Source organism: Odontesthes bonariensis, chromosome 11 (assembly GCF_027942865.1).
Source record: "Odontesthes bonariensis isolate fOdoBon6 chromosome 11, fOdoBon6.hap1, whole genome shotgun sequence".
Taxonomy (NCBI): domain Eukaryota; kingdom Metazoa; phylum Chordata; class Actinopteri; order Atheriniformes; family Atherinopsidae; genus Odontesthes; species Odontesthes bonariensis.
The window spans coordinates 9,397,612-9,421,878 of NC_134516.1; the positions used below are offsets into that span (position 1 = coordinate 9,397,612).

The following is a 24,267-nucleotide window of genomic DNA, read 5'->3' on the forward strand; positions in this document are numbered from 1 at the left end:
AAAACAAATGTTTAACCAAAAATGTACTTTATTCCAAAATAACAAAATAAACTGAATAAAATAAATATCTTTCTTAAACAGAAATCTGTCTTAAACTTAAAACTGTATAAATAAATATAAAACAATAGATAGACAATAACAAAAGTGCAAACAGACTTGTAAACATATTTAAAAAATAGAACTTATGAACTTAATGCGCACAACTCAACTCAATGCAATTTTGCATGCGCAACTCAATGCTACTTCTTCCATCTGTACTTCCTCTGAGCTCTTGCTGCAGCAAGGAGCTGTTTGTCTTTGAGTGCTACGGAGTAAAACTCTGAGCAAGACATTTCAAAATTGAGGCTCACAATGAGCTCACCTTTAATTAATTCAGTGGAACATTTGTTCCGCACATCCGTCCACTTGTTCTTCATAAAAGAGAAAATCCTCTCCACAAACCCAGTGGAAGATGGGATGCTGAGGAGGAGTACCGTCCGAGAACTTTAACGCAGCAGTGCTGGCGTCTGCGTCGCTGTCACGGTCACCCATGCTGCTTTGTGGTCTTCCGCTATCTTCTTCGCAGCTAGGCAACGTCGACCAATGAGATGAGCGGGATTCCGTATTGTCGTGCTCCTTTATGAATGTGCTGTCAGCTCATAATTGGTCACAGAGCAGGAGAGGGCCAGGAAGCAAGTTTACCTTACATTTTCATATAAAGCGCAGTGTTATTAATTTATTCCACTGACATTTTATGGACTAATTTTGATTCTCATGATAATACGGGACAAAGTGCGTCCCTGTTCAGCTCAATACGGGACGCGTAGGCTACATTTGTTTCTAAATACGGGATGATTCCGTTTCTCAAGGGACGGTTGGCAACCCTAATTACACCTCTCTGAGTCACAACGTCCTGAGATTCTCTTTCGATTTCCAAGTACGCGAAAGCGAGCTGGTGTTCTGTCAGGTTAAGGTAAGCAGTCATATCTGTTGTGCTCTTTAACACCTGCTCTCGGTAACTTATTCCAGCAGAAACCTGCCGCTTTTTACTAAGTGAATCAACATGTTGAGGAGACGGAGATCATTGCGGGCGCGGGCGGGAGGGGGAGTGCGCAGTGCGGGAGCGGGCGGGAGCGGTGATAAGCTGCAGTCCCGCTAACTAAAAACGTGAGAGGAAACTGAGAAACTGAGAAGAAATAAAGCCTAACTAAAAGAAGTTCAAAAGCGCATCCATCTCTCATTTTATTCAGGAGATGCGCAATGCACAACGAGGGACAGGGCATGGTTAACCTACTTAAATAATAATTGGATTACATGTTACATTTTCAACATTCTGGGTTTAGAAAAGGTAGGGTAATTAATAACACATATTGTTTTCATTCCACTTGTTTGCATTTAAATCAATGCAACGTGAGCTGTAGGCTTAGATATTTATGCTCAAATCCACTCAAAGTAGGAGGCGGGGCTCCATCACGCTGTGTTTAAAATCATATTAACTAAAAATATATACTTTTACTTCCAAGAATGGAAATGTGAGGAGTGGCATATAACATATGATGTATTATTCTTAATATTCACGGTAGATTTTGGTAGGTATGTTGGGCTTATTGCTGTAAAGCCTCGAGAGGGATCTGGCTGCAGACCTGCACTGTCAGGACCCACGACCTGCACTGTCAGGACCCTTAGTTGCAGACATGCACTGTGACGTCACCTGCACTGTGAGGACCCGAAGCGACAAGCGAGGAGCACGTATTTTTCGTTCCCCATTTGAACTGTGGAGACGACGAGGTGAGTAAAAGTCGAGTGAAAACTACTCTTTCTTTCATACGAAGAAACAGAAACAGTCTTTATTCACTGGAACGTTACGTTGCACACTATATCTAAAGTTATATTAATTTTAAAGAATCAGGGATTTTTTTAAACTTTTGGCTAGTCTTCAGCGTTGTTATCGTATCGATAGTGCTCACTTAAATGTGCCATTTTTCGTATCGATAGTTCTGACTTGTATAATTTTGTTTGACTTATTACGACATTATTTGTCTCTTACAGATGCATATTTCAATAACTATATACTGTAAAGTTATATTAATTTTAAAGAATCAGGTTTAATTACTTTTGGCTAGTCTTTAGCGTTGTTATCGTATCGATAGTGCTGACTTAAATGCGCCATAAATATATATATATATATATATATATATATATATATATATATATATATATATATATATATATATATAATTTAGTTTTGCTTATTACGACATTATTTGTCTCTTACAGATGCATATTTCAATAACAACCGCCGGCACTTGCCAAAAATCGAACGCTGCACGTCATGTTGCAAACTGTTTCGCTGCCCTCTGTGCCTACAATTTAAACCAGCAAAATTGTCCAAGCTGCAGAGCCACTTAGAGGCACATACAAAAGGTGGCATTTTATGTAAAGGTAAGCATAATGTATTTGTCTGTTTGTTTGTACTCATAAGTATTAGCCAACGCTAATAACTTCTGGCAGGTTGTGGTTTGGTTTGTAAAAGGGTAAAAGGAAAATGAAGGGAATGTAGGTTGCAGTGAAGAACATCTGACACCTCACTTTCTGTCTTTTAGAAACCTATCCCAGTCACTAAATCCTGGCAACTGGACAGAGAAAACTGGACTACAAATTCAGGTAAGAGTATAAAGTATGTATAATGCATGTATTCATATTAATAGTTGAGTACTCAGGAAGAAGAGCAGTAGGCAGAGGTCTCCAAGAGAGCCAGACTTGCTGATGTGGACACACCAGTGGAAGGCGTAAGCTTTTGCACAGTATCTATTGGTCAGATACTGTTGGTGTGGCAGCTATAGGACAGACATCTTTCTTTCTGTCTTTTCCATAGGACTCGGTTGAAGATCGCATTCTTCAAAATTGCAGACATGCAGCAGAGTGGGCTGAGGCCAACTGTTGTCTGCCCGAGTGGACCTGCCTGACGTTCTGGGCATGGGGGAAGGGGAAGAGGAACAGGCAGAGGCTGCTCTACAGTATGGGAGGTTGTGGAACGAAGAACTGGACGAGGATGAAAGAGAAGCGATCCTGGAGCCTTTCAAAATGATATTTCACAATATTAACGACATGTTGATATTTTGTGAACAGGTAGTCGACAAAAACAAAGATTTTTTGTCATATTGTGAATGTTTGACTGAATAAACACTACAGAACATTTGATCATGTTGTGACTTGGTGTGCTTTTTATGTTTTCTCATTGATCCCTTAATAATTTGACTAAGATTATACTGTAGATATCAAGAGTTAGGGTACTATTTAGTGGTACTAAGGTGTTCCAGCAGCACAAGAACATAATTGGCATAGACATAGAACCAAACATGAAATTTATGGTGGTTAAGGATAAAAATACAGAATAATACAACAGAAAAACTAATTGAAACAAATACATATATATATATAAAGAGCAGTGCGATAAAGTCAAAATGAAATGATAATGAAATAGCAGTGACTTACTCTATAGTATACAATAAAATGTACAGTATAGGCCTATGGCATCTTGTGAGATGTTGGCTTATGAATATGAGCCTAAGAGAAAATGTGTGCAGTGACCAAACAAAAGTTTACAATACAAATAAAAACAATAGACCGGGAATACTGTTAACTAATTAATTCATTTGTGAGGACCTCTTGAAAAATATAGCGTTTAAAATAGTTTAAAAATACGTGCTTCCGATACACACGCTTTTATTTTGAAAGGCTTCGAATCAACTTCCGGTCCTCACAGTGCACTTCCGGTCCTCACAGTGCAGGTGACGGTCTGCAACAGGGTCCTGACAGTGCAGGTCTGTGGGTCCTGACAGTGCAGGTCTGCAGCCAGACTCTCTGCAGCCAGACTCTCTTGGAGAGAAAGCCTCAGCTGCTTGTGCCATCTAATGCGCTCCTGCACTATGTGCCCCACGTGAAGGATCGGATAGTGGTGTGCGCAGAAAGATCATGATTCTTTCCTCAAGCCAATGACAAGAACTTCCGTGAGAAGTAACGCGAACGTCTGAATCATGCGGGAATTGCGGGCGGGAGCGGGACGAAATATGACAGGTGCGGGCGAGAGCGGGACTAAAAATCCTATCTTTTTGCGGGCGCGTGACTGTAAATTCTGTCCCGCGCAGGCCTCTAGTTCGTGGGCCTGATTATATCAATATTTTCAACAAGAGGTTTTTTTTATGGTCTATCATTTGTTTTAATCGGCTTTTAAAGTCCTGAAAGTAAACAGGGCAACATTTAACTAATATTAGCGTTGTTCTATTGTTATATGTTATTATGTTGTCAGGGGTGGAGCAGTGATTTTAAATGTGGGGGTGTTCCAGGGGTGGCACATGAGCGCCACATCAAGCCCATAGACACGACGCTGAAGTTGGCATCCGAGTCGCGAATTAAATGGATGGGCATAAAGGGTCATTTCACTGCATTTTGATCGCCCTAAACTAGATCCTGTATGGAAACTACATTAGTTACACTGCTCAAATCTGGATGGAAATATTCTAAAGAGGCTATAAATTCATTAAAACCTTGTTTGGGATTTGTGAAACCTTTTTCTGATTTGTACAAATGCAGAACAGGGCCATTTTACTGCATTTTTTGGCATTTTGATCGCCCTAATCTAGGTCCTGTATGGAAACTACAATAGTTACACTTCTCAAATCTGGATGGAATTGTTCTAAAGAGGGTACAGAGACTTTAAAACACATTTTATGATTTGTTAAAACTTTATTTGGTTATTGAAAATTCAAAAAGGTGAAATCATCTTGCTGTAAAAGTGGGGGTGTCGAAACACCCCCATCCCCCACTCATGTATGTTTTTACATATTAGCAGCTATATTGCAGGTTTGATTTGATATTTTTGTGTTTTACTGATTTATACTTGTACTCCATTTCAGAGCAGAAGTGTGAATTTTACTGCTGTACTTAAAGGTGATAGAGAATGGTTGAATGGGGCATTAATCCTTGTTCTGTGATGTGATATGTAGCCCAAAAAAAATTGGTTGGGTCTGTAATGGCTCAGAACCTCCCTAAAAGGCTCTCTGAAACAGCTGTTACTATGCTGGGTTTAGAATGCGTCGTTTGCCCTTATTGGCGTCGTTTCAGAGCTTATCTGGCAACCTCATTATGAAATGCAGGTAGGTGTTGGCGCTATTCGGTTGTTCTCACTGAAAACAGAGCTATAGAGTAATACACTGACTGAAAAGAAAGCTCATTCCCTTTAGATGAACAAGCCAGAGCTAACGTGCAATTCTTACAACAGGAATATGGCACAACACACATTTAAAAAAAAAAAAAAATGTGATACTTACAGGCTGTACTGATTGCTGGGGTTGATTTTGTTCAGAATAAGAATCAGAATCAGAATTCGTTTTATTGCCACTGTTCACTAACAATGGACCGAATGGACCGCAGCCTCCTGCCCGATGGGAGTGGTGCAAATAGAGAAGGGTCAGCTGTGATCCGACCTGCTCGCCCCATATAGTCCAGGCAAAGTAGCATTTTACGACGGACTAATTGTAAAATAAGTTTTTTCAGCTTATATCATTTCTATGAGGTGTCCAGAACAACATACTAAAAGTCCTAAGAAATCCTAGTTGGGGAAATATGTTATATTCTCATGAATCTGAGATGTAATACGGCCAGGCAACAATACACCTCAATGGGGCTATTTTTTCCCCTTACTCCTATCAAAATGAAACTTTACACAATGAAAGTACCCATGAATAGTAAATTTTTTTGTATTACAAGTTTCTTTGAAAATAAATTGTAATATGCAAATGAGCTATACACTAATCGAATATGCCCAAAATACACCCCAATGGGGCTATTTTTTTTCCTTTACTCCTATCAAAATGAAACTTTACACAATGAAAGTACCCATTGCTGAAAAAGTGACATCACTTTTTCACAAAAACGGATTGGCACTTTTTCTGGGGGATATTCAAAAAAGGGGAGTACTTGAAACAGAGGTTCTGACACTTGCTGGCACTTCGTGTGTACTCCCCACAGCGGGGAGACTCAGAACTAACACCAAAAACGTGAAAAAGATGATTTTGATTCTCTATCCCCTTTAAAGTCACTTCATCCAGTTCAAATGTATTGCTGGCTACAGACTCAGTGTGAGTGTTTTTACCAAGCAGGACCTTTTCTCCCAGTCATGCAGTGGCTGCTGGACCTGTAATTCAACATGAATCGGTTATGTTGAAGCTTTCAGAGACTTTCTACCTTCCCCGGCAGAGGAAACAGTGAGAGCAGAGCTGAGGTCCTCAGTCCAGTCACTGATCAGCATCAACACCTTGTCTTAGGAGCAGTTTCTTAATTACATCAATTTTTGTTTGAATAGCACTTCAACATGTTAAAGGGATAGTTCGCCTCTTTTGACATGAAGCTGTATGACATCCCATACTAGCAATATCGTGCATGTACATTTTCTTACCCCCTGCTGCGTCCTGTGAGCAGAGTTCCAGCTGAGTTTTGGTGTTGATGAAGGTAGTCCGGCTAGTTGGCTCGGGTCCCGAAAATAAAGCGTTTTGCTTCTCAAAACAATATGCGTTCAAAAGAGTAATACATTTGCATCACAAAATCGTTCTCCAGGAAAAAGTCAGACCTCACAATCGCTTGGCGCTATTTTCTCTCTACCTTCGTATCACTGCGTGCTGCCACCTGCAGACAGCCGCGCCTGTTTCAAGGTGTTTACTGCTCGGAAGCAGGGGACTGCTCGGTCTGCACTTCGGCCTGCACGGTCTACACCGTAGACCTATTTATTTGAAGTTTTTATGCATAAACCAATTGAAAATGAGTTGCAGCCGACTAGCTGTTGACACAAATATTGTTTCAGGTTGACTTTTAACTGTTAAAAAGAAATATTTAGTCTTTTACCTGTTTTGTTCAAATGTCTCGCACCAGTTGAGATCTACCATGTCATGTTTGCCAACAACAGTCCTGAATGAATGACAGAACAAAGTGAATCAGTTTGTGTTGCATAATGTTGGTTCATGTATCACAGGGACATTCAGACCAAGCAGGTCAAAGGGCTCTGTGAGCGCTGTGGGCTCCAGAGAGCTCCCTGAACATGAACATTTCACCAGTGTTTACAAGTTTCTTTTAGTTTTTTTCCTTGGCAGCTATCTACGTTGCATATGTACATTCAACCAATCACTGTGCTATACAACTGGACCTATCACCATGCAGTTTGATTACACACACGCAATTTAATTTGACCACTGTCTTTGTCCCAGTATACATGCTTGGAAGGGTAATCCAGTTATTGACTGAAGTAAGTACAGCTGAATTCACTGCACAAACTTTGTCTTTAAATTACTTTAATGTTGATTTTGTCAGATGAGGCTGTGGTTATAAAATCAGGATTTTATTAGGGCAGAGCGACAGTCTGGAAATGCTTTAAGTGAGTTGACACGTAGTCTTAATCGGCTAATTTTCAGTCTCAGTTTCTGACAAAAGAAACAGAAAAATATGTGAATGAGAGCATCTTTATTGGTAATTCAGCTGGATTAATATACACTTACACTTTACTGTTGTTATAAAATATATGTGCTAGAGTGCCTAGAACCACTGAGTCCTGCTAAGTGTATACATACAGAAGTGATTCAGTCCCTATCTGCATTATCATCTGGATCCGTTAGTCTGGATTTAAGGGCTTTGATTTTGTAAGATTATTTTTGTGTGCATTTTAAAAGTCTAGTTGTACTTTTACGAACTCTAGAAACTACGACTGGCCACAGTTCCTGTGGAGTGAACACAAAAAGATCAGTAATTTCCTCCAATAGTTTAAACTGTGAAACGGTTCCTGTATGTGCTGGGCTGCTCTTCACTCTGCTTCATCGAGTGGACTGATAGATGGATGTATACCAGCAGGTAGAAGAAGCTGCCGTGCTTCTAAAATTGATCATTTGTGTTTCCTCTGCAGGTGAAGGTAGAAAGTGTGTGTGAGTTGATGTGAATTCAGCAGCATGGATCAGTGTGAGGACACTGAAACCTCTCTGTGTGGGGAACATGAGAGCCAGAGCAAAGCTCAGAGGTGAGAGGACCATCTCTAACTGTCCATGACTCTTCTCCATGTCAGAGCTCAGCACTCACATCACCAAACCACCTTTATTCACAGGAACCAACCAGAACCAGAACCAGAATCTGAACCTGAAAATGAGTCTGAACCTGGACCCAGCTGTTTGTCCTTAAAGAGCAATGAGTCAAAAGGTCTTGGTATTTCATTTCAAACTGACCAACCTTCTGCTGCAAATAGGTGAGATGTATGTAAATGTTGTAAATATGTGAACTATAACTGAGTCAGTTTGAGTTGTTTTTTAATGCTGCAACTGCAGGTGTCGAATAAAAATTCACATAGAAATCAAACTTTTTAAATGATTTCTGAAAAGCTTTTGTAGAATATATCAACAAGAGAGCAGACCTCTTTAACCGATCACGGGCAGCTGTTTACATGCAGGAAACAAGGTGTCTACCCACCTCATAGTGTACACACAGTTTTTTTTTAAGCCTCTGCAATTGAGCCCACAGAGAAGGGGGAGGGAAAGAGATGAGACTGATTAGGCCCTGGATCACACCATGACAATACACCTCCCTGTGCTGAGTCTGAGACGTCATTGTTGATAGTTTCATCAGTGACTGAAGGCCTCCAAAGATAACGTCTTGTTTGTGGTGAAATAATTTAAAATATGGGAGCAAGTTGTATTTCTTGTTTTTTAATGTGATCAAATGTCAGGGTGAATTTGTGTGTGTGAGCTTTAATAAGAGAAATACTGTTCTTTCAGGATCCATCAGAGACTTGAAGCTGAACCTGGACCCAGCTGTTTGTCCCTAAAGAGCAATGATTCAAAAGGTCTTGGTATTTCATTTCAAACTGACCAACCTTCTGCTTCAAATAGGTGAGCTGCACCTAAATGTTTGAACATTATAGATTTTGCTGGTGAATACATTGGGCCTCTTTCACCAACAGTTCTGCTGACACACTTTTTAAGAAGACTTTGGCATTCACCAATGTTTTCTCATCCAGGATTTGTCTTACCTTTGTTCTTAGGTAAGAGTCCATCAGCCGCGCGATCAGCTGGTGATACATGGCTCATTGATACATATCTTTTAAGAATTAAAATGTTCTGCTACAGTAGCGTTTTATCACGATTTCTTTTATTAGAAAATCAAGGAGTTATTAAGGATTAACCTCCTGGTTAATAACTCCACTGACCAACTTTCAGACTCACCAGGAGGTTTTATTTAATCAGATGAACGCATGCACACACGCACTCGCTCCACAATCGAACAAGCCACAGGCATAGATAATACTCAACGCCGCTTCCAGTGAATACCAGTGAATGACACAACAGCAAATTCCTAACGACATCATTTATTTACAAATAATTGCACAAAGTATTTTACATGACACAGCCGTCTGCCGTGAGCCTGTTTTCGAGTTGGTCCATCCAGTTTGTCGTTCTCCGCGCACGCCAAGCTACAAATTTCGACTGGTGCACGACACCGCGCCGCGCCATCTTTTCATGGCACGCACCAGGCCAGAAACGTCATTTTGACGTCACACGCCATGAGCGACGCGTCAAAAAAAAATCCAGCTTTAGCCTTCAGTCTCCCTCTCTTCCCCCTCTTCTGTTCCCGTGCCTGCTTTGCTGGTACCACTTCAGTGGGGGGATGTTCAGAGGAGAGTTCGTGATCTTACGAATCTCTGAGTTCAGTTCTGCTGCACTGCACCAAGAGCAAAGATGCAAACAATTTTCCGTTCTAAGAACATATTCATGAGGCTGACGTAGAGTTTTCTTCAGAATTGTTTAAGAACAACTTAAAAAAGAATTTCAGAAAACTGTGAAGAAGATATTGCTTCTCTCAGTGTTATAAGAACTTACATACAAACTCTCAGTGGGCTCAGTAAAATTGAACGTATTCCTCTCCAGGAAGGCATATTAACTATTCACATGTAGATGAGCTTTACCTTGTGTTTGTCTCTGTGTGGACAGACAGAATGTGAGCTCATTCTTCATGATTCCTCCACAGAGTGGACCAGCAGAGTTCAGAGGGTCCCAGTGGTCCGTCTGCCCAGCAGCATCAAACACAGCTGGACTCCATATTTATGGTCTGTACATGTACAACAACTACTTTCCCATCTGTTCTGCTCACAGCCATCTCCATGCTGCACTCTGTAGACCAGTGGGTTGTCAGTGAGTCCAACATGGATCTGATGTTTGGCTCCATGGTTTCAGTCTGATTGGCTCATTCATATAGTTTTCTGTTCCAGCTGCTGGAGGACAACATGCTCACTTTTGTGAAGGAGGAGCTGAAGAAGATCCAGAAGGTTCTGAGTCCAGATTACCCAGAATGCTTAGAGAGTCAGAGGGAGGGTGAGGATGAAGAGCGTTGGAGCAGCAGAGAGGCGTTAGTGAAGATCACAGTTCACTTCCTGAGGAGAATGAAGCAGCAGGAGCTGGCTGACCGTCTGCAGAGCAGTAAGAGGATTTCTCTAAAGGTTTAACCTGCTGGATAAATGACACATTTACTGATGTCTCAGCACACAGAACAGCAGATGTTCAGATACTCACTCTTTACAGGGTTGAAATGTCTGTTTACTGATGTCTCAGCACACAGAACAACAGATGTTCAAATATTACTTATTTGGGGAAATTGATTTATCACTAACTCATTTTTGTCTTGTTTGTTGTGGTCGTTTAGAACTTATTCCTTCAGTTTCTCAACTTAAACTTAAATGTGCTCTGAAGAAGAAGTTCCAGTGTGTGTTTGAGGGGATTCCTAAAGCAGGAAAGCCAACCCTTCTGAATCAGATCTACACAGAGCTCTACATCACAGAGGGAGGGACCGGAGAGGTCAATGATGAACATGAGGTCAGACAGATTGAAGCAGCATCCAGGAAACCAAATAGACCAGAAACAACCATCAGACAAGAAGACATTTTTAAACTCTCACCTGGAAGAGATGAACCAATCAGAACAGTGATGACAAAGGGAGTGGCTGGCATTGGGAAAACAGTCTTAACACAGAAGTTCACTCTGGACTGGGCTGAAGGCAAAGCCAACCAGGACATCCAGTTCATGTTTCCATTCACTTTCAGAGAGCTGAATGTGCTGAAAGAGAGAAAGTTCAGCTTGGTGGAACTTGTTCATCACTTCTTTACTGAGACCAAAGCAGCAGGAATCTGCAGCTTTGAACAGTTCCAGGTTGTGTTCATCTTTGATGGTCTGGATGAGTGTCGACTTCCTCTGGACTTCCACAGCAAGGAGCCCCTGACTGATGCTACAGAGCCCACCTCAGTGGATGTGCTGCTGACAAACCTCATCAGGGGGGAGCTGCTTCCCTCTGCTCGCCTCTGGATAACCACACGACCCGCAGCAGCCAATCAGATCCCTGCTGGCTGTGTTGGCATGGTGACAGAGGTCAGAGGGTTCACTGACCCACAGAAGGAGGAGTACTTCAGGAAGAGATTCAGAGATAAGAAGCAGGCCAGCAGGATCATCTCCCACATCCAGACTTCCCGAAGCCTCCACATCATGTGCCACATCCCGGTCTTCTGCTGGATCACTGCTACAGTTCTGGAGGATGTGTTGGAAACCAGAGAGGGAGGAGAGCTGCCCAGCACCCTGACTGAGATGTACATCCACTTCCTGGTGGTTCAGGCCAAAGTGAAGAAGCTTAAGTATGATGGAGGAGCTGAGACAGATCCACACTGGAGTCCAGAGAGCAGGAAGATGATTGAGTCTCTGGGAAAACTGGCTTTTGAGCAGCTGCAGAAAGGAAACCTGATCTTCTATGAATCAGACCTGACAGAGTGTGGCATCGATATCTCAGCAGCCTCAGTGTACTCAGGAGTGTTCACACAGATCTTTAGAGAGGAGAGAGGGCTGTACCAGGAGAAGGTGTTCTGCTTCATCCATCTGAGTGTTCAAGAGTTTCTGGCTGCTCTTCATGTGCATCTGACCTTCATCAACTCTGGACTCAATCTGATGGGAGAAGATGAAGAACAACAAACAACCTCTGTGTGGTCAAAAATATTTAACACACCTAATCTAAAATATCTCCATCAGAGTGCTGTGTACAGGGCCTTAGAGAGTCCAAATGGACACCTGGACCTGTTCCTCCGCTTCCTCCTGGGTCTTTCACTGCAGACCAATCAGAAGCTCCTACGAGGCCTGCTGACACAGACAGGAAGTAGCTCACAGACCAATCAGGAAACAGTGGATTACATCAAGAAGAAGATCAGTGAGAATCTGTCTGCAGAGAGAAGCATCAATCTGTTCCACTGTCTGAATGAACTGAATGATCGTTCTCTGGTGGAGGAGATCCAACAGGCCCTGAGTTCAGGAAGTCTCTCCAGAGATAAACTGTCTCCTGCTCAGTGGTCAGCTCTGGTCTTCATCTTACTGTCATCAGGAAAACATCTGGATGTGTTTGACCTGAGGAAATACTCTGCTTCAGAGGAGGCTCTTCTGAGGCTGCTGCCAGTGGTCAAAGCCTCCAACAAAGCCCTGTAAGTATAAACAATACAAATAATCCATCCATTCATTATATTCTGCTTTTCCGACGTCGGGTCGCAGAGGCAAGAGGTTCAGGAGAGAAACCCTGACATCCCTCTCCCCAGCAACGTGCTCCATCTCCTCCTGGTGGATCTCAAAGTGTTACCAGGCCAGACAGGCAAAATCTAATCCCTGTAACCTTCAAAGGGAGGGCACCAGTAGGCATCCTAACCAGATGCCCGAATCACCCGAATGGATTCCTTTCAGTGTAAAGGAGCTGACTCTCATCTTGGCTGCTTCACACTCAGCTGTGAACCGCTCCAGTGTAGCTGAAGGTCACGGCCTGAAGAAGCCAACAGAACCACATCATCTGCAAAAAGCAGAGATGTAACCCTTATGTTCTGAAAACCAGATGCTCTCCTCTCCACGACTACACCTCCAGATTCTGTCCATGAAAATCACAAACAGGATCTGTGAAAAGGGGAAGCCCTGACGCAGTCCAACACGCACTGTAAACTAGTTTGACCTAGTGCCAAGAATGCGGACACAGCTCTTGCTTTGTTTGTACAGGGACACCAAAAGTCTTTCTCCATGGCCTCAACAAATTCCTCCCAAACCAATGCTGCAGCTCTTTTAGCCACTCAGTATCTGTCAGCTGCTTCAGGTGACCCCAACAACCAAGCACGAAAGGTTTGGGCTTACAAGGTCTGTCCGGCAGTCTTCCTACCAACGGATCCAACTCACCACCAGGGGGTGATCAGTTGACAGCTCTGCTCCTCGCTTTACCCCAGTGTCCGTGACATATGGTTTCCTTTGTCTCTGGGCGAGTTGACTGTCCTTGACTGGTGCCGTTCCATTGGGGTCTTTAAATCGCTCTTAATCTGACCCCTCCCCTGAGACCAATTTGCCATGGGAGACCCCCCACTGGGGCTAACGCCCCAGACAACACAACTCTCAGGATCATGGGGATACTCAACCCCTCCACCACGTTAAGGTTCGGAGGGTGTGTTACAAACAAATTTATTTCTTTTTAAATTGGATGCTTACTTTTTTAAAAGGTATTAGATTAAATTCACTTTTCATTTTATCACAGTTTTATTGTGATTAGTTTCTTATTTAGAAAGAACTTTTTATAAAATAGTAATTCATTAATACAGGGAAGCAGCTGGGTATTAATTTCATAACATCTTACACAAACATAATAGAAACTCCACAATGCCTTCATACATGAACTCTACTGAGGATGTTGCCCCTGCGACCCAGACCTGGATAAGCAGATAAAAATGGATGGATAGATTGTTGATTTATCTTTTTTTACTTTTTGTAAGCCATTAATGACTGAGCTTTTTTTCTCTTTATGTGTATCCTTAGCCTGAGTGACTGTAACCTCTCAGAGAGAAGCTGTGAAGCTCTGTCCTCAGTTCTCAGCTCCCAGTCCTCCAGCCTGACAGAACTGGACCTGAGTAACAACAACCTGCAGGATTCAGGAGTGAGGCAGCTGTGTGGTGGACTGCGGAGTCCACGCTGTGAACTGGAAAGTCTAAGGTCAGGATTTATTGACCTTTTAAACTGATAATCATTGGAAATGATAGTTTACATGAATGAACAGCTGACCTTTGAAGGATTGTGTCTGTTTTGATTGGTGAAATTATATTGAATCATATCAGGTTGTTTCTTTCCTTGAGACATTTTGATAATTGTCTGATATTAGTCTTTCTGTTTGATTTATTTTAAAATAAATTATGCTCTTGTATTGTTCTCTTTTGGTCTGAAACATATTTAGATGTTGTGAACATCTCTGGCAGCGGCTTTTAGGTTGTTAATGGCCATAACTTAATCTTATAACTTAATGTTAATAAATTAACTTAAATATTTCAACAACTTTGGGACAAATTGTAATGACACCTGTTTCCTGTTGTCCTCATGATGGCATTGGCTGACGTGACCCACTTTTATTTAGTGGTCAACATTTGACCAGGATTAGCTTCAGTTTCAGGGCAGTTCTCTCAGAGTTTCTGTTGTTGTGTGTGCAAGGGCGTAACTTTGGGTCTACCATTGGGGGGGTTAAACTCGCGGCATATTTATTTATTTATTTATGTGTTTATTTAATCATTTTCTTGCTTGCTAATTTGCCATTCCTGTGTTAGAAATACATTGTGATACTTTTACTGATTTAGGCTACTTAACGTAAATGCAGCTGTTCACTTGACTATTTATGCCATAACGACACAGTAGTTAAATTCAGTGTTTAAGCACTAGCTAACAGTGGCAGCTGACAAGAACTTTAAGATTAATCAATTTCATCACTGTATTGGCACCTACATGCAGCAAATGTATTATGCACAAACTTTCGATACATCACACAATACAGGGTGACACACTGGAGTGCAGCTTGCACCTTTATTCTGAACTGATTTCACATATTGCCCACTTACTATCACATCTCAAATCTCCCATTTTTAAGTAAGATCATTGAAAAAGCGTTTTTTTCTATTACTTTTTAAAACAAAATAACTGCTATGACACCTTCCAGTCAGGTTTTAAACAGCACCACAGCACTGAGACTGCTCTGACCAAAGTGTTTAATAACATATGTCTGAATACACATGGTGGAAAAATGTCAGTCTTAGTTTTACTAGATCTCAGTGCTGCATTTGATACAGTTGACCACAATATATTACTGAAATGACTGGAAAACTGGGCGGGTTGAACAAATTTCACGGAAAAACATATGTTTTGACTGTTAAGCCCGGTGAAGATTCAACACATTAGCAGTCATTCCAGTTGTCAACGCCGCTTAAAAAGGTGATTTTCTCCTCTTCTAGCATTATCCTGACAGGAGAACCATGCCAACTTTGGATGCAGTTATCTTAGCGATAGCAATAGCCTCAATATACATATCGTTGGAAAGCTTAGTTTATGGCCGTTCATGTGAGCACAATAACTTAGTTTTGTAAATTTTAGCAAAGCGCCTGGTTTCGCCTTGCAGGGTCACATATAAGGAGCACATGAGGTGAACGTCTTGGTATGTGCAAGACAACATTCAAGATTTTTGCGCTAGCTTTGTGAACTTTCTGAGCAGCCGTCACAGCCCTTTTCCATCAATTTAACTCTCGTTAATCCACCTCTTAGCACAACAAACCCCAAAAACGTGTGACTGTATTGGAGCAAACAGCAACTTAAGATACAGTTCAGTGACATTGGTTCTACACAGTGATCCCTGGCACCCTCTGGCACCACTCACCAGCGGCTGCGCATAATAGTAGCCTAAACAAACTTTCGGCAGAGAAAGCGGGTTGGGTAATACCAATTAGTCGGTTTGGGGGGGGGTACATTACAGATTATTTAAAACCTGCATGTGTGTGTGTCTGCAGCCTGTCAGGCTGTCTCATCACAGAGGAAGGCTGTGCTTCTCTGGCTGAAGCTGTGACCTCCAACCCCTCCCATCTGAGAGAGCTGGACCTGAGCTACAACCATCCAGGAGACTCAGGAGTGAAGCTGCTGAGGGCTGCACTGAAGGATCCACACAAACTCAGGTTGGTATGGAGAGGCCTGCTGCAGCCACACACAATGTCTGATAGAGGAGGAAGAGCTGAAACCAAACAAAACAAGACAGAGAACAGTTTTATATTTGTTCTAACAGATACACTTTCATTTTTTTAGCACATTGTCTCTACACAAATAGTTTATCTATCTTTTTCAGTGTTCAGAGACTCATAATAACTTAATAAAATGTGTTTTGTTGACACTGAAAAACTGTAAGGCCTACTTTTTCCACACAGAGAAAACCCACAGGAATCGATAAGGGAATCGTTAAAGAATCGGATTGATAAGCAGAATCGATAATGGCATTGATATCGATAAAATCTTATCAATTCCCATCCCTAGGCAGTCTACACGGTAACTGACACTAGAACGAACATGACTATGAGGTGGAGACGTGACTCAGTGAAGGATAGGGGCACGAACCTATTCTCTAGAGCTTGAACTGGCCAGAATAGTTCTCAGATTAAAGAGAGCGTAGCTGGACAAAATAAAAGTGGTAGGCTAGAGGGAAATATGCTCCAGGTTTGTCCTTGTGGCTGGCAGAAAGTAACATCAGTTAGAGGCCTTAAAATGCATCAGGGAAGAAGGAGATGTGTGGTAAAAGAAGGGCAGTGTGGCCGTATCGATCAGTACTTTTTAAGAAGTCAATCGAGTAAGTCGGATGAAGTACAGCGGCAGGTAGAAAACCACAGTTCGAAGGATATCAATAACACAGCTACGTAGGGGTAGGAGGAGGTTCTAAGGAGGGATGCAGCTGATACTGAGGTGAACAGGCCAGTTATAGAGAGAAATTTGGAGCAGAAAGCTAGAGTTAAGTGGCCTAGGGCAAATAGCAATAAAGAATGGGAGGCAGTCAACAAAGATTTGTCGATAATATTAGGTAGGTTAGGAGGAAATGCGAGCGATAGGCTAGAGAAGATGGGAGATATATTTTACTCAAGATAGAAATAGAGTTGACAGAGTACATTTAGTTAAGTCTAGACGGCAAAAAGAGATGGAGAAATTGGTTAAGGAAAGAAGAAATTTAAGAAAGCAGTGGAAAAGAGCTACAGAAGAAGAGAGAGAGCGAATTAATGTTTTGCAGGAAGAATTGAGAAGCAGGGTAGCAATACTCAGAAGGGCTGAATATCTTAGGAAAAAGAGAAAGAAGAAAGAATATGTAAGGACTGCATTTTACAGGGACCCGTTCAAGTTTGTTAAAGGATTGTTTAACCAGGGAAAGGGAGGGCAGCTTAAGGCAACAGTCAGAGGTGGAAGAATATCTAAGAAATACATTCAGATCTTGAGCAGCATAGAGTAGTAGGCCTTCCACCTGACATGCCACCATTAGGAGAGATAGCTCATAAGATGGATGTTAGACCACCTAGGTGGAAAGAGGTCGAGGAGGTAGTCAGGCGTGCAAAGGCTTCGTCGGCCCCAGGGCCAAATGGAGTCCCCTACCGGGTTTATAAAAGTGCACCTGAGGTCCTAAGGTTTTTGTGGAGGCTATTTAGAATAGTTTGGGAGAAACAGTTTATTCCTAGAGCATGGCGTAGGGCAGGAGGCGTTCTTATTCCAAAGGAGAAAGAGTCCTCGGACCTGAGTCAGTTCCGGATGATCTCTCTCCTAAATGTAGAGGGGAAGATTTTCTTTAGTTTAGTTGCACAGAAATTAGCTAGTTATTTAGAATAGCTTGATAGATACTACTGTGCAGAAGGCAGGACTACCAGGTTTCGCAGGGTGTTTAGAGCACACTAGCATGATTTGGCATGAGATTCAGACAGCCAATATTGAGAAAAAAGACTTGCATGTTATATTTCTTGATCTCGCAAATGCATTTGGTTCAGTGCCACATAGCCTTATTTCAAAAGCGTTTGAGTATTTTAGAGTTCCCGTAATAGTTGTTAACTTAGTAAGAGCATATTTTCAGGATATTAGACTGCCAACCTGTTGTGAAACCTGCTGTACTTAGGCACAGAGGTTAGAAATAGGCATTATGGCAGGATGTACGATCTCTTAATTAGCATTTACAATGGCGATGGAGATAATTATTAGAGCTTCGAAGTGGGTTGTAGGTGGAGAGAGACGTCAGGATGGCATGCACCTTACACCAATTAGGGCCTACATGGATGATATGACGTTGGTGACTACAACAGTGCCATGTATTAAGAGAATACTTGAGAGACTTAATAAAAATCTAAAGTGGGCTGGTATGAAAATCAAACCTACTAAGTCTAGAAGTATCTCAATAAGTAGAGGGAAATTGAGTGATAGAAAGTTTATAATAGATGCAGAAAACATTCCAATAATTTGGGAAAAGGCAGTAAAGAGTTTAGGCAGGTGATACCAGGCAGACATGAATGATGGAGAGCAGGCAGTGCAGTTTCGGAAAGATGTTGCTGAGGGACTGGACAGAATAGCTAAATCAGAGCTTCCAGGAAAATTGAAGCTGTGGTGTCTGCAGTTTGGATTGTTTCCTAGGTTGATGTGGCCACTGTCTGTGTATGAGATTCCATTATCTGTTGCAGAAAGAATGGAAAGATTAGTTAGTTTTTACATTAGGAAGTGGCTAGGTGTTCCCAGATGCTTGAGTACTGTGGCACTGTATGGGAAAGGCATACTCCAGCTCCCAGTATCTAGTCTAGTAGAGGAGTTTAAATGTACTAAAGTTAGGGCAGAGCTGGTAATGTGCAAATAGGCTGGGAAGGCTTGGTGCTTGGCCTAGGCAAACCAGTGTGGAGTAGAGCAGGTCCCAAGGAGAAGAGAAAGCTAGTTGTTGAGCAGGTTCGTAGACAGATGGAAATGTTAAGGGGTGCAAAGGCAGTTGCTCAGGTTAAGCAAGGATGGTGGTTGAATTGGGAAGGTGTAGAGAAGAAAAAGCTTAGTTGGAAAGAACGGTGGAGTATGGACGAAAGGAGTATTAGATTTTTGATAGGGGCAACATATGATGTATTGCCAACTCCCCAGAACCTAAAACTCTGGGTAAATGGAGACCCGTTATGTTTGTTATGTTCAGGTACTGCAACTCTAAGGCATATTTTGTCAGGTTGTAAGGTTAGTCTGTCACAAGGCCGGTATACATGGCGACATGACCAAGTATTAAGAAGTTTAGCTGCAGGTATTGAAGATAAACAAAGGCAGGTCAACTTAGGAGGGTCCAAGGTGAAGAGAGTTGCAATTCAGTTTGTTCAAGAGGGGGAGAAAGTTAATAAGACAATAAGGAGGCACGGCAGCTTGGAGGATGCTTGTGATTGGGAGATGCAGGTAGATTTAGGAAATAAGCTTGTTGTTCCCCAGGAGATAGCCTCTACTAAAGGCCTGATATAGTCTTGTGGTCTAGGAGAAGAATGAGAGCCTATTTCATAGAGCTGACTGTTGCTTGGGAGGAATTAGTAGCAGAAGCATATAAAAGGAAAAAGCTTAGGCATGTGGAGTTTAGGGCAGAAGCAGAGCAGCGAGGATGGAAGGTTAGAATATGTCCAGTGGAAGTAGGATGTAGAGGCTTTGTTGCAAAGTCTGTTGTCTCATTGTTGAGGGAGCTGGGTGTGAGTGGACAGTGTGAGGAAAGTAGTGAAGGAAGTGTCAGATGAGGCAGTAAAGTCCAGTCAGTGGGGTCAGTTTAGGGTGAGTTGGCTTTGAGTGAGTTGTATGGCTTTGTTTTTGCTGGCATTTTTGTGATTGTAGGACGGTTTAGATGAGTTTGTCTGCTGAATCTAGTGTGTCTTGTCATGCCTCCACCTCTGGCACCCTCTATATTTTCATTACCAAGTCTGAAGGGGGTTAGAGGTCACAGCTTCAGCCAGAGAAGCACAGCCTTCCTCTGTGATCATTTTTTTCTTTAGCACAAGTTTCTTGTGTTTACCTGAAAAAAAAAGTGGTAACACATACATGAGTGAAAGCTATGTGATAATCAGCAGCACAGAAGAGACAGTAGCTGTGTTTGGAAGTAGAAAAACATTAGCGTGCTCCACTGTTCGTTGTGTTGCTTTGAATATCAGCTTTGTCACTGTCTGGCTTTGAATAGAGATCTTTGAACAGATGAAGTTGCTTCAGCTCATCTTGTCTCGACAGCAGAGCTGATAGATGCTGAAAAGCTGCTTGATTATACATCATGTTAGCGGTCTGATTCATTAACAGAGTGGATGTTGGACTAAACTGAATCTTCTTCTGACCCATCTCCTCCTTTCAGGTCGGAGCCTGCTGGACAACAATGGTTGACACCGGGATTGAGGAAGTGTAAGTGTGCTTTTCAGTTGATTCAGGCAACAAAGCAGCACACACTCAGTCACCTTCAAACTGTCACATCACACTTTGATTAGTATTCATCAGTGTCCATAAATAAACAAATGATGCAGCATTGTGCAATGGACTTGATCAGCCCTCATTTCTTTCTGTTTCCTTCCAAGCAGCCAGACTTTCCTGTAATCTTTTAAAGTGGTCGTCATCAACAGTTCTCCAGGCTTTCTGAAGGTCTTTCAAAGGTTTTTTTTGGACATTGGCTGCTTTTTCACTAATTTTCTTTTCTTCAAAAAGCCACTTGGCTCCCAACTCAAGGGATGAACCAGTGTTGTGTCTACACATAACAGACAACTTAGCAAAGAGCCACTTTTAAACAGTATCTTTCGGCACTTTGTTACAAGAAGCCTGTCATACCAGTCGAGGGCGACAGGAAGAGCGACAAAAAGAGCCTTTTCATGACATTTACCACTTTTCAAATGCAGCTTTAGTTTTGGAGACTGTTTCTGTATATCTGAACATCAGACTCTCACATGAGACACCTAACACATATACCTGTATAAATAGTTGCTACGACTGTGTAACATTGGATTTATTTTTTCTATTCTATAATCTGTACTTTATTAATAACTTAATATTACATGGTTTTTAAACGTTTGTGAAGCCGCTGTTTTGCCGTTACAGCAGTAGTTGGTTTTTGAGCCTTATTTAACCAACAAATTGTTTGCCTATCCACACAGCTGGACTGTTTAATTGATAACCGATGAAGGGCTTGAGCCACTCAGACAGTTGTGTGTTTTAATTTGCATGAAGATACAGACTTTCTCAGCTTTTAGAAGGCAAACTTTTTTTGCACGTAATCATTCTACTTATTTTACTGGAAGCTGCTGTGGCAAGAGGCCTCATCAGATAAAGGCACCTCCTGAATCGTCAAGCAAAGTAGAGTTGCTGGACGTTCAAGTATTTCATATGTTTTGGAACTATTAATTGAAAATAATTGAGTAGAATCGCTAGAGTTTTCTGTCAAGACTTTTTTTTTATTTATGGAAACTTTAACAACACGGATATGTATTTTATATAGAAGTTCAAAAAGAATTTCATGGCATTTTCTTTTAATCATGTTGAATTATTATTATTTTCTGAAATTAATGCAATGTCAACAACTGCAGCTGTATTGTGTTTGTTCTCTCCATCAGATTCCTGTCAACTCACAATCGACACAAACACAGTGAACAAGAACCTGAAACTGTCTGAGAACAACAGGAAGGTGACGCATTTGAAGGAGGTCCAAATGTATCCTGATCTTCCTGAGAGATTTGACTTCTCTCCTCAGCTTCTGTGTAGAAATGTTCTGACTGGTCGCTGTTACTGGGAGGTTGAGTGGAGTGGAGAGGTTCGTATATCAGTGAGTTACAGAGGAATCAGAAGGAGAGGAAATGACAATGTGTTTGGAAGGAATGATCAGTCCTGGAGTCTGGACTGTGCCGATATTGGTCGTTACTCTGCCTGGCACAGTAAGGGAGGAACAGCCATGCCGATATCCTCCTCTGTCTGTAACAGAGCAGCAGTGTATGTGGACCGTCCTGCTGGCACTCTGTCCTTCCACAAAGTCGCCTCTGACACACTGATCCACCTCCACACCTTCAACACCACATTCACTGAAGAACCTCTTCATCCCGCCTTTGGGTTCAGGTCATTTGGTACCTCAGTGAGTCTGGGCTGAGTTTAGTACAAAGAGTCTCCTCTTGTCAGAGAAATACTCTCAGCAGCTGTTTACAGCAGCAGTATTCTTTTAATAATCTGATAAAGGCTTTATCCTAAAAAGACATTTCCATGTAAACAGCATTTTCTAATTACCTTAACCTGAATAAGGTCATATTCTGAGGAAGGAATTATTGTATTAAGCTTGTGGAGTATACAGATCCTAGACATTATGTGATTTCATTATCATTATGTACTAGTGGAGTTTTCACAGCATCTTGTTGTCACAGCTTGGTGGAAAATAGAGGGTCCAAATGCAGAAATTGGTGACTTTATTTAAGAAACAAAAGGTGCAGCCAAGCTGGAAAATCATAACCTAAGCTAATAAACAACAAAAGACCAAATAAATCACAGGATAGCTACAAGACAGGAAACGGCCAAGCAAGCAGAGGTAGCTACAGCGAAATTCTGACCAACACAGAGCAAAATAATGGAGCTTAAATACAGAGAGGACCGATGAGACAAGGGCCAGCTGCAGCAGCTGTGGCCGATTGACAACAGGTGAGTGTGGAACTGAGGACCAAACAGGGGAACTGAGGACAACTTGGGGTGAGGAAGAGAAACGGGATTAACTAAAAACCAAAGCCTGCTCTCCCCTGTGCTCCAGTGCCAGATGATTGTCTTTCTCAGCGTAAAACCTGCTCTAGCGCACAGCCAGCTATCAGAGTTCCGCCCAGCCTTCCACCGTACCAGCCAGCAGCCCACCTTCGAGCCTCACCACACAAGCCCCCGCATGGAAATCCCCATGACACGAGACCAACTCCCCACGAATCACACACCCGGACACGGAGCCTCCTTCCCTGCCGACCCGTATCCTGGATCCTTTCCTCACTTCCTGGCATCCCAACTCTCCCCTCAATAAATAAAATTAATTTTCTGACACCTAACCTAACTGTCTCTTGTTCGCTTCTGGATCCAGTCTGCTCCTCCCCTAACAGATAAGATGGATATTCCAACATCCAGGTTAAAACTCAGAGGGGCTTTTTCAGTGGCTGCTCCAAACCTGTGGAACAGTTTAACCTTTACATATACGCTCTGCTCAGACTGTAGAGATATTTAAGTCTCACTTCTTCTTCTTGGCTTTCAGCTCGAGTGGAGTATGACATCCAAATTTAGAATTTGTTTTTAATGTTTTCATCTTCTGTATTTATTGTTGTTATTTATTGTTATTACCTTGTTGTTGGCTGTAAACTTTTATTGACTGTGAAGTAGTTTGACCAACTTTTAAATGTGCTATGTGAATGAACTTATATGAAATAAGGCCAATAGTTAGATTATTGCTGTGCATGTCCACAAAGTCACTGTTAAACAGTTCCGTTTCATACTGTGTTCAGTCTCACATCTTTTTTGTTTTATTTCCACCAAGTAAGCCTTTCAGAGACTCCCAGGTTGTATTAAATGGCCTCTGTCTTTTCAGAATAAAACAGAATAAATGTTAAACAGGCTTCTCAAGCCCAAGAGGAGCGTCTGTGTTTTGACATGATGAAAAATGTGAACAGGACATCAGACTGTTTCTGGATCATACAAAGAACGGATCACAGGAGAAGGAACAAAGGGACAAAAAGGAACCATTTGACTTTCTACACAACACAAATATGACGTCTTATTTAAGCATATACAGTACAGACCAAAAGTTTGGACACACCTTCTCATTCAAAGAGTTTTCTTTATTTTCATGACTATGAAGATTGTAGATTCACACTGAAGGCATCAAAACTATGAATTAACACGTGGAATTATACACTTCACAAAAAAGTGTGAAACAACTGAAAATATGTCTTATATTCTAGGTTCTTCAAAATAGCCACCTTTTGCTTTGATTACTGCTTCGCACACTCTTGGCATTCTCTTGATGAGCTTCAAGAGGTAGTGACCTGAAATGGTCTTCCAACAGTCTTGAAGAAGTTCCCAGAGATGCTTAGCACTTGTTGGCCCTTTTGCCTTCACTCTGCGGTCCAGCTCACCCCAAACCATCTCGATTGGGTTCAGGTACGGTGACTGTGGAGGCCAGGTCATCTGACGCAGCACCCCATCACTTTCCTTCTTGGTCAAATAGCCCTTACACAGCCTGGAGGTGTGTCTGGGGTCATTGTCCTGTTGGAAAATAAATGATGGTCCAACAAAACGCAAACCGGATGGAATAGCCGCTGCCGCTGCAATATGCTGTGGTAGCCATGCTGGTTCAGTATGCCTTCAATTTTGAATAAATCCCCAACAGTGTCACCAGCAAAGCACCCCCACA

At 42.0% G+C, this 24,267-nt stretch overlaps 1 protein-coding gene across 2 annotated transcripts; it reads left to right on the plus strand.

Annotated features, from left to right (window-relative positions):
* Window positions 1–406: 406 nt before the first annotated feature.
* On the plus strand, window positions 407–23,643 carry LOC142391586 (NLR family CARD domain-containing protein 3-like). 2 transcript variants are annotated; one of them, XM_075477436.1, is made up of 11 exons: window positions 407–952; window positions 7,928–8,038; window positions 8,123–8,260; window positions 8,787–8,900; window positions 10,036–10,114; window positions 10,277–10,484; window positions 10,708–12,517; window positions 13,875–14,048; window positions 15,878–16,039; window positions 20,218–20,264; window positions 21,461–23,643. In XM_075477436.1, the coding sequence occupies exons 2-11, from the start codon at window positions 7,971–7,973 to the stop codon at window positions 21,985–21,987; spliced, it is 3,327 nt and encodes a 1,108-aa protein (XP_075333551.1). In that variant the 5' UTR covers window positions 407–952; window positions 7,928–7,970; the 3' UTR covers window positions 21,988–23,643. The 2 variants fall into 2 exon arrangements, with proteins under 2 accessions (XP_075333551.1, XP_075333552.1); XM_075477437.1 differs by lacking the exon at window positions 8,787–8,900.
* The last annotated feature ends 624 nt before the right edge of the window (window positions 23,644–24,267 follow it).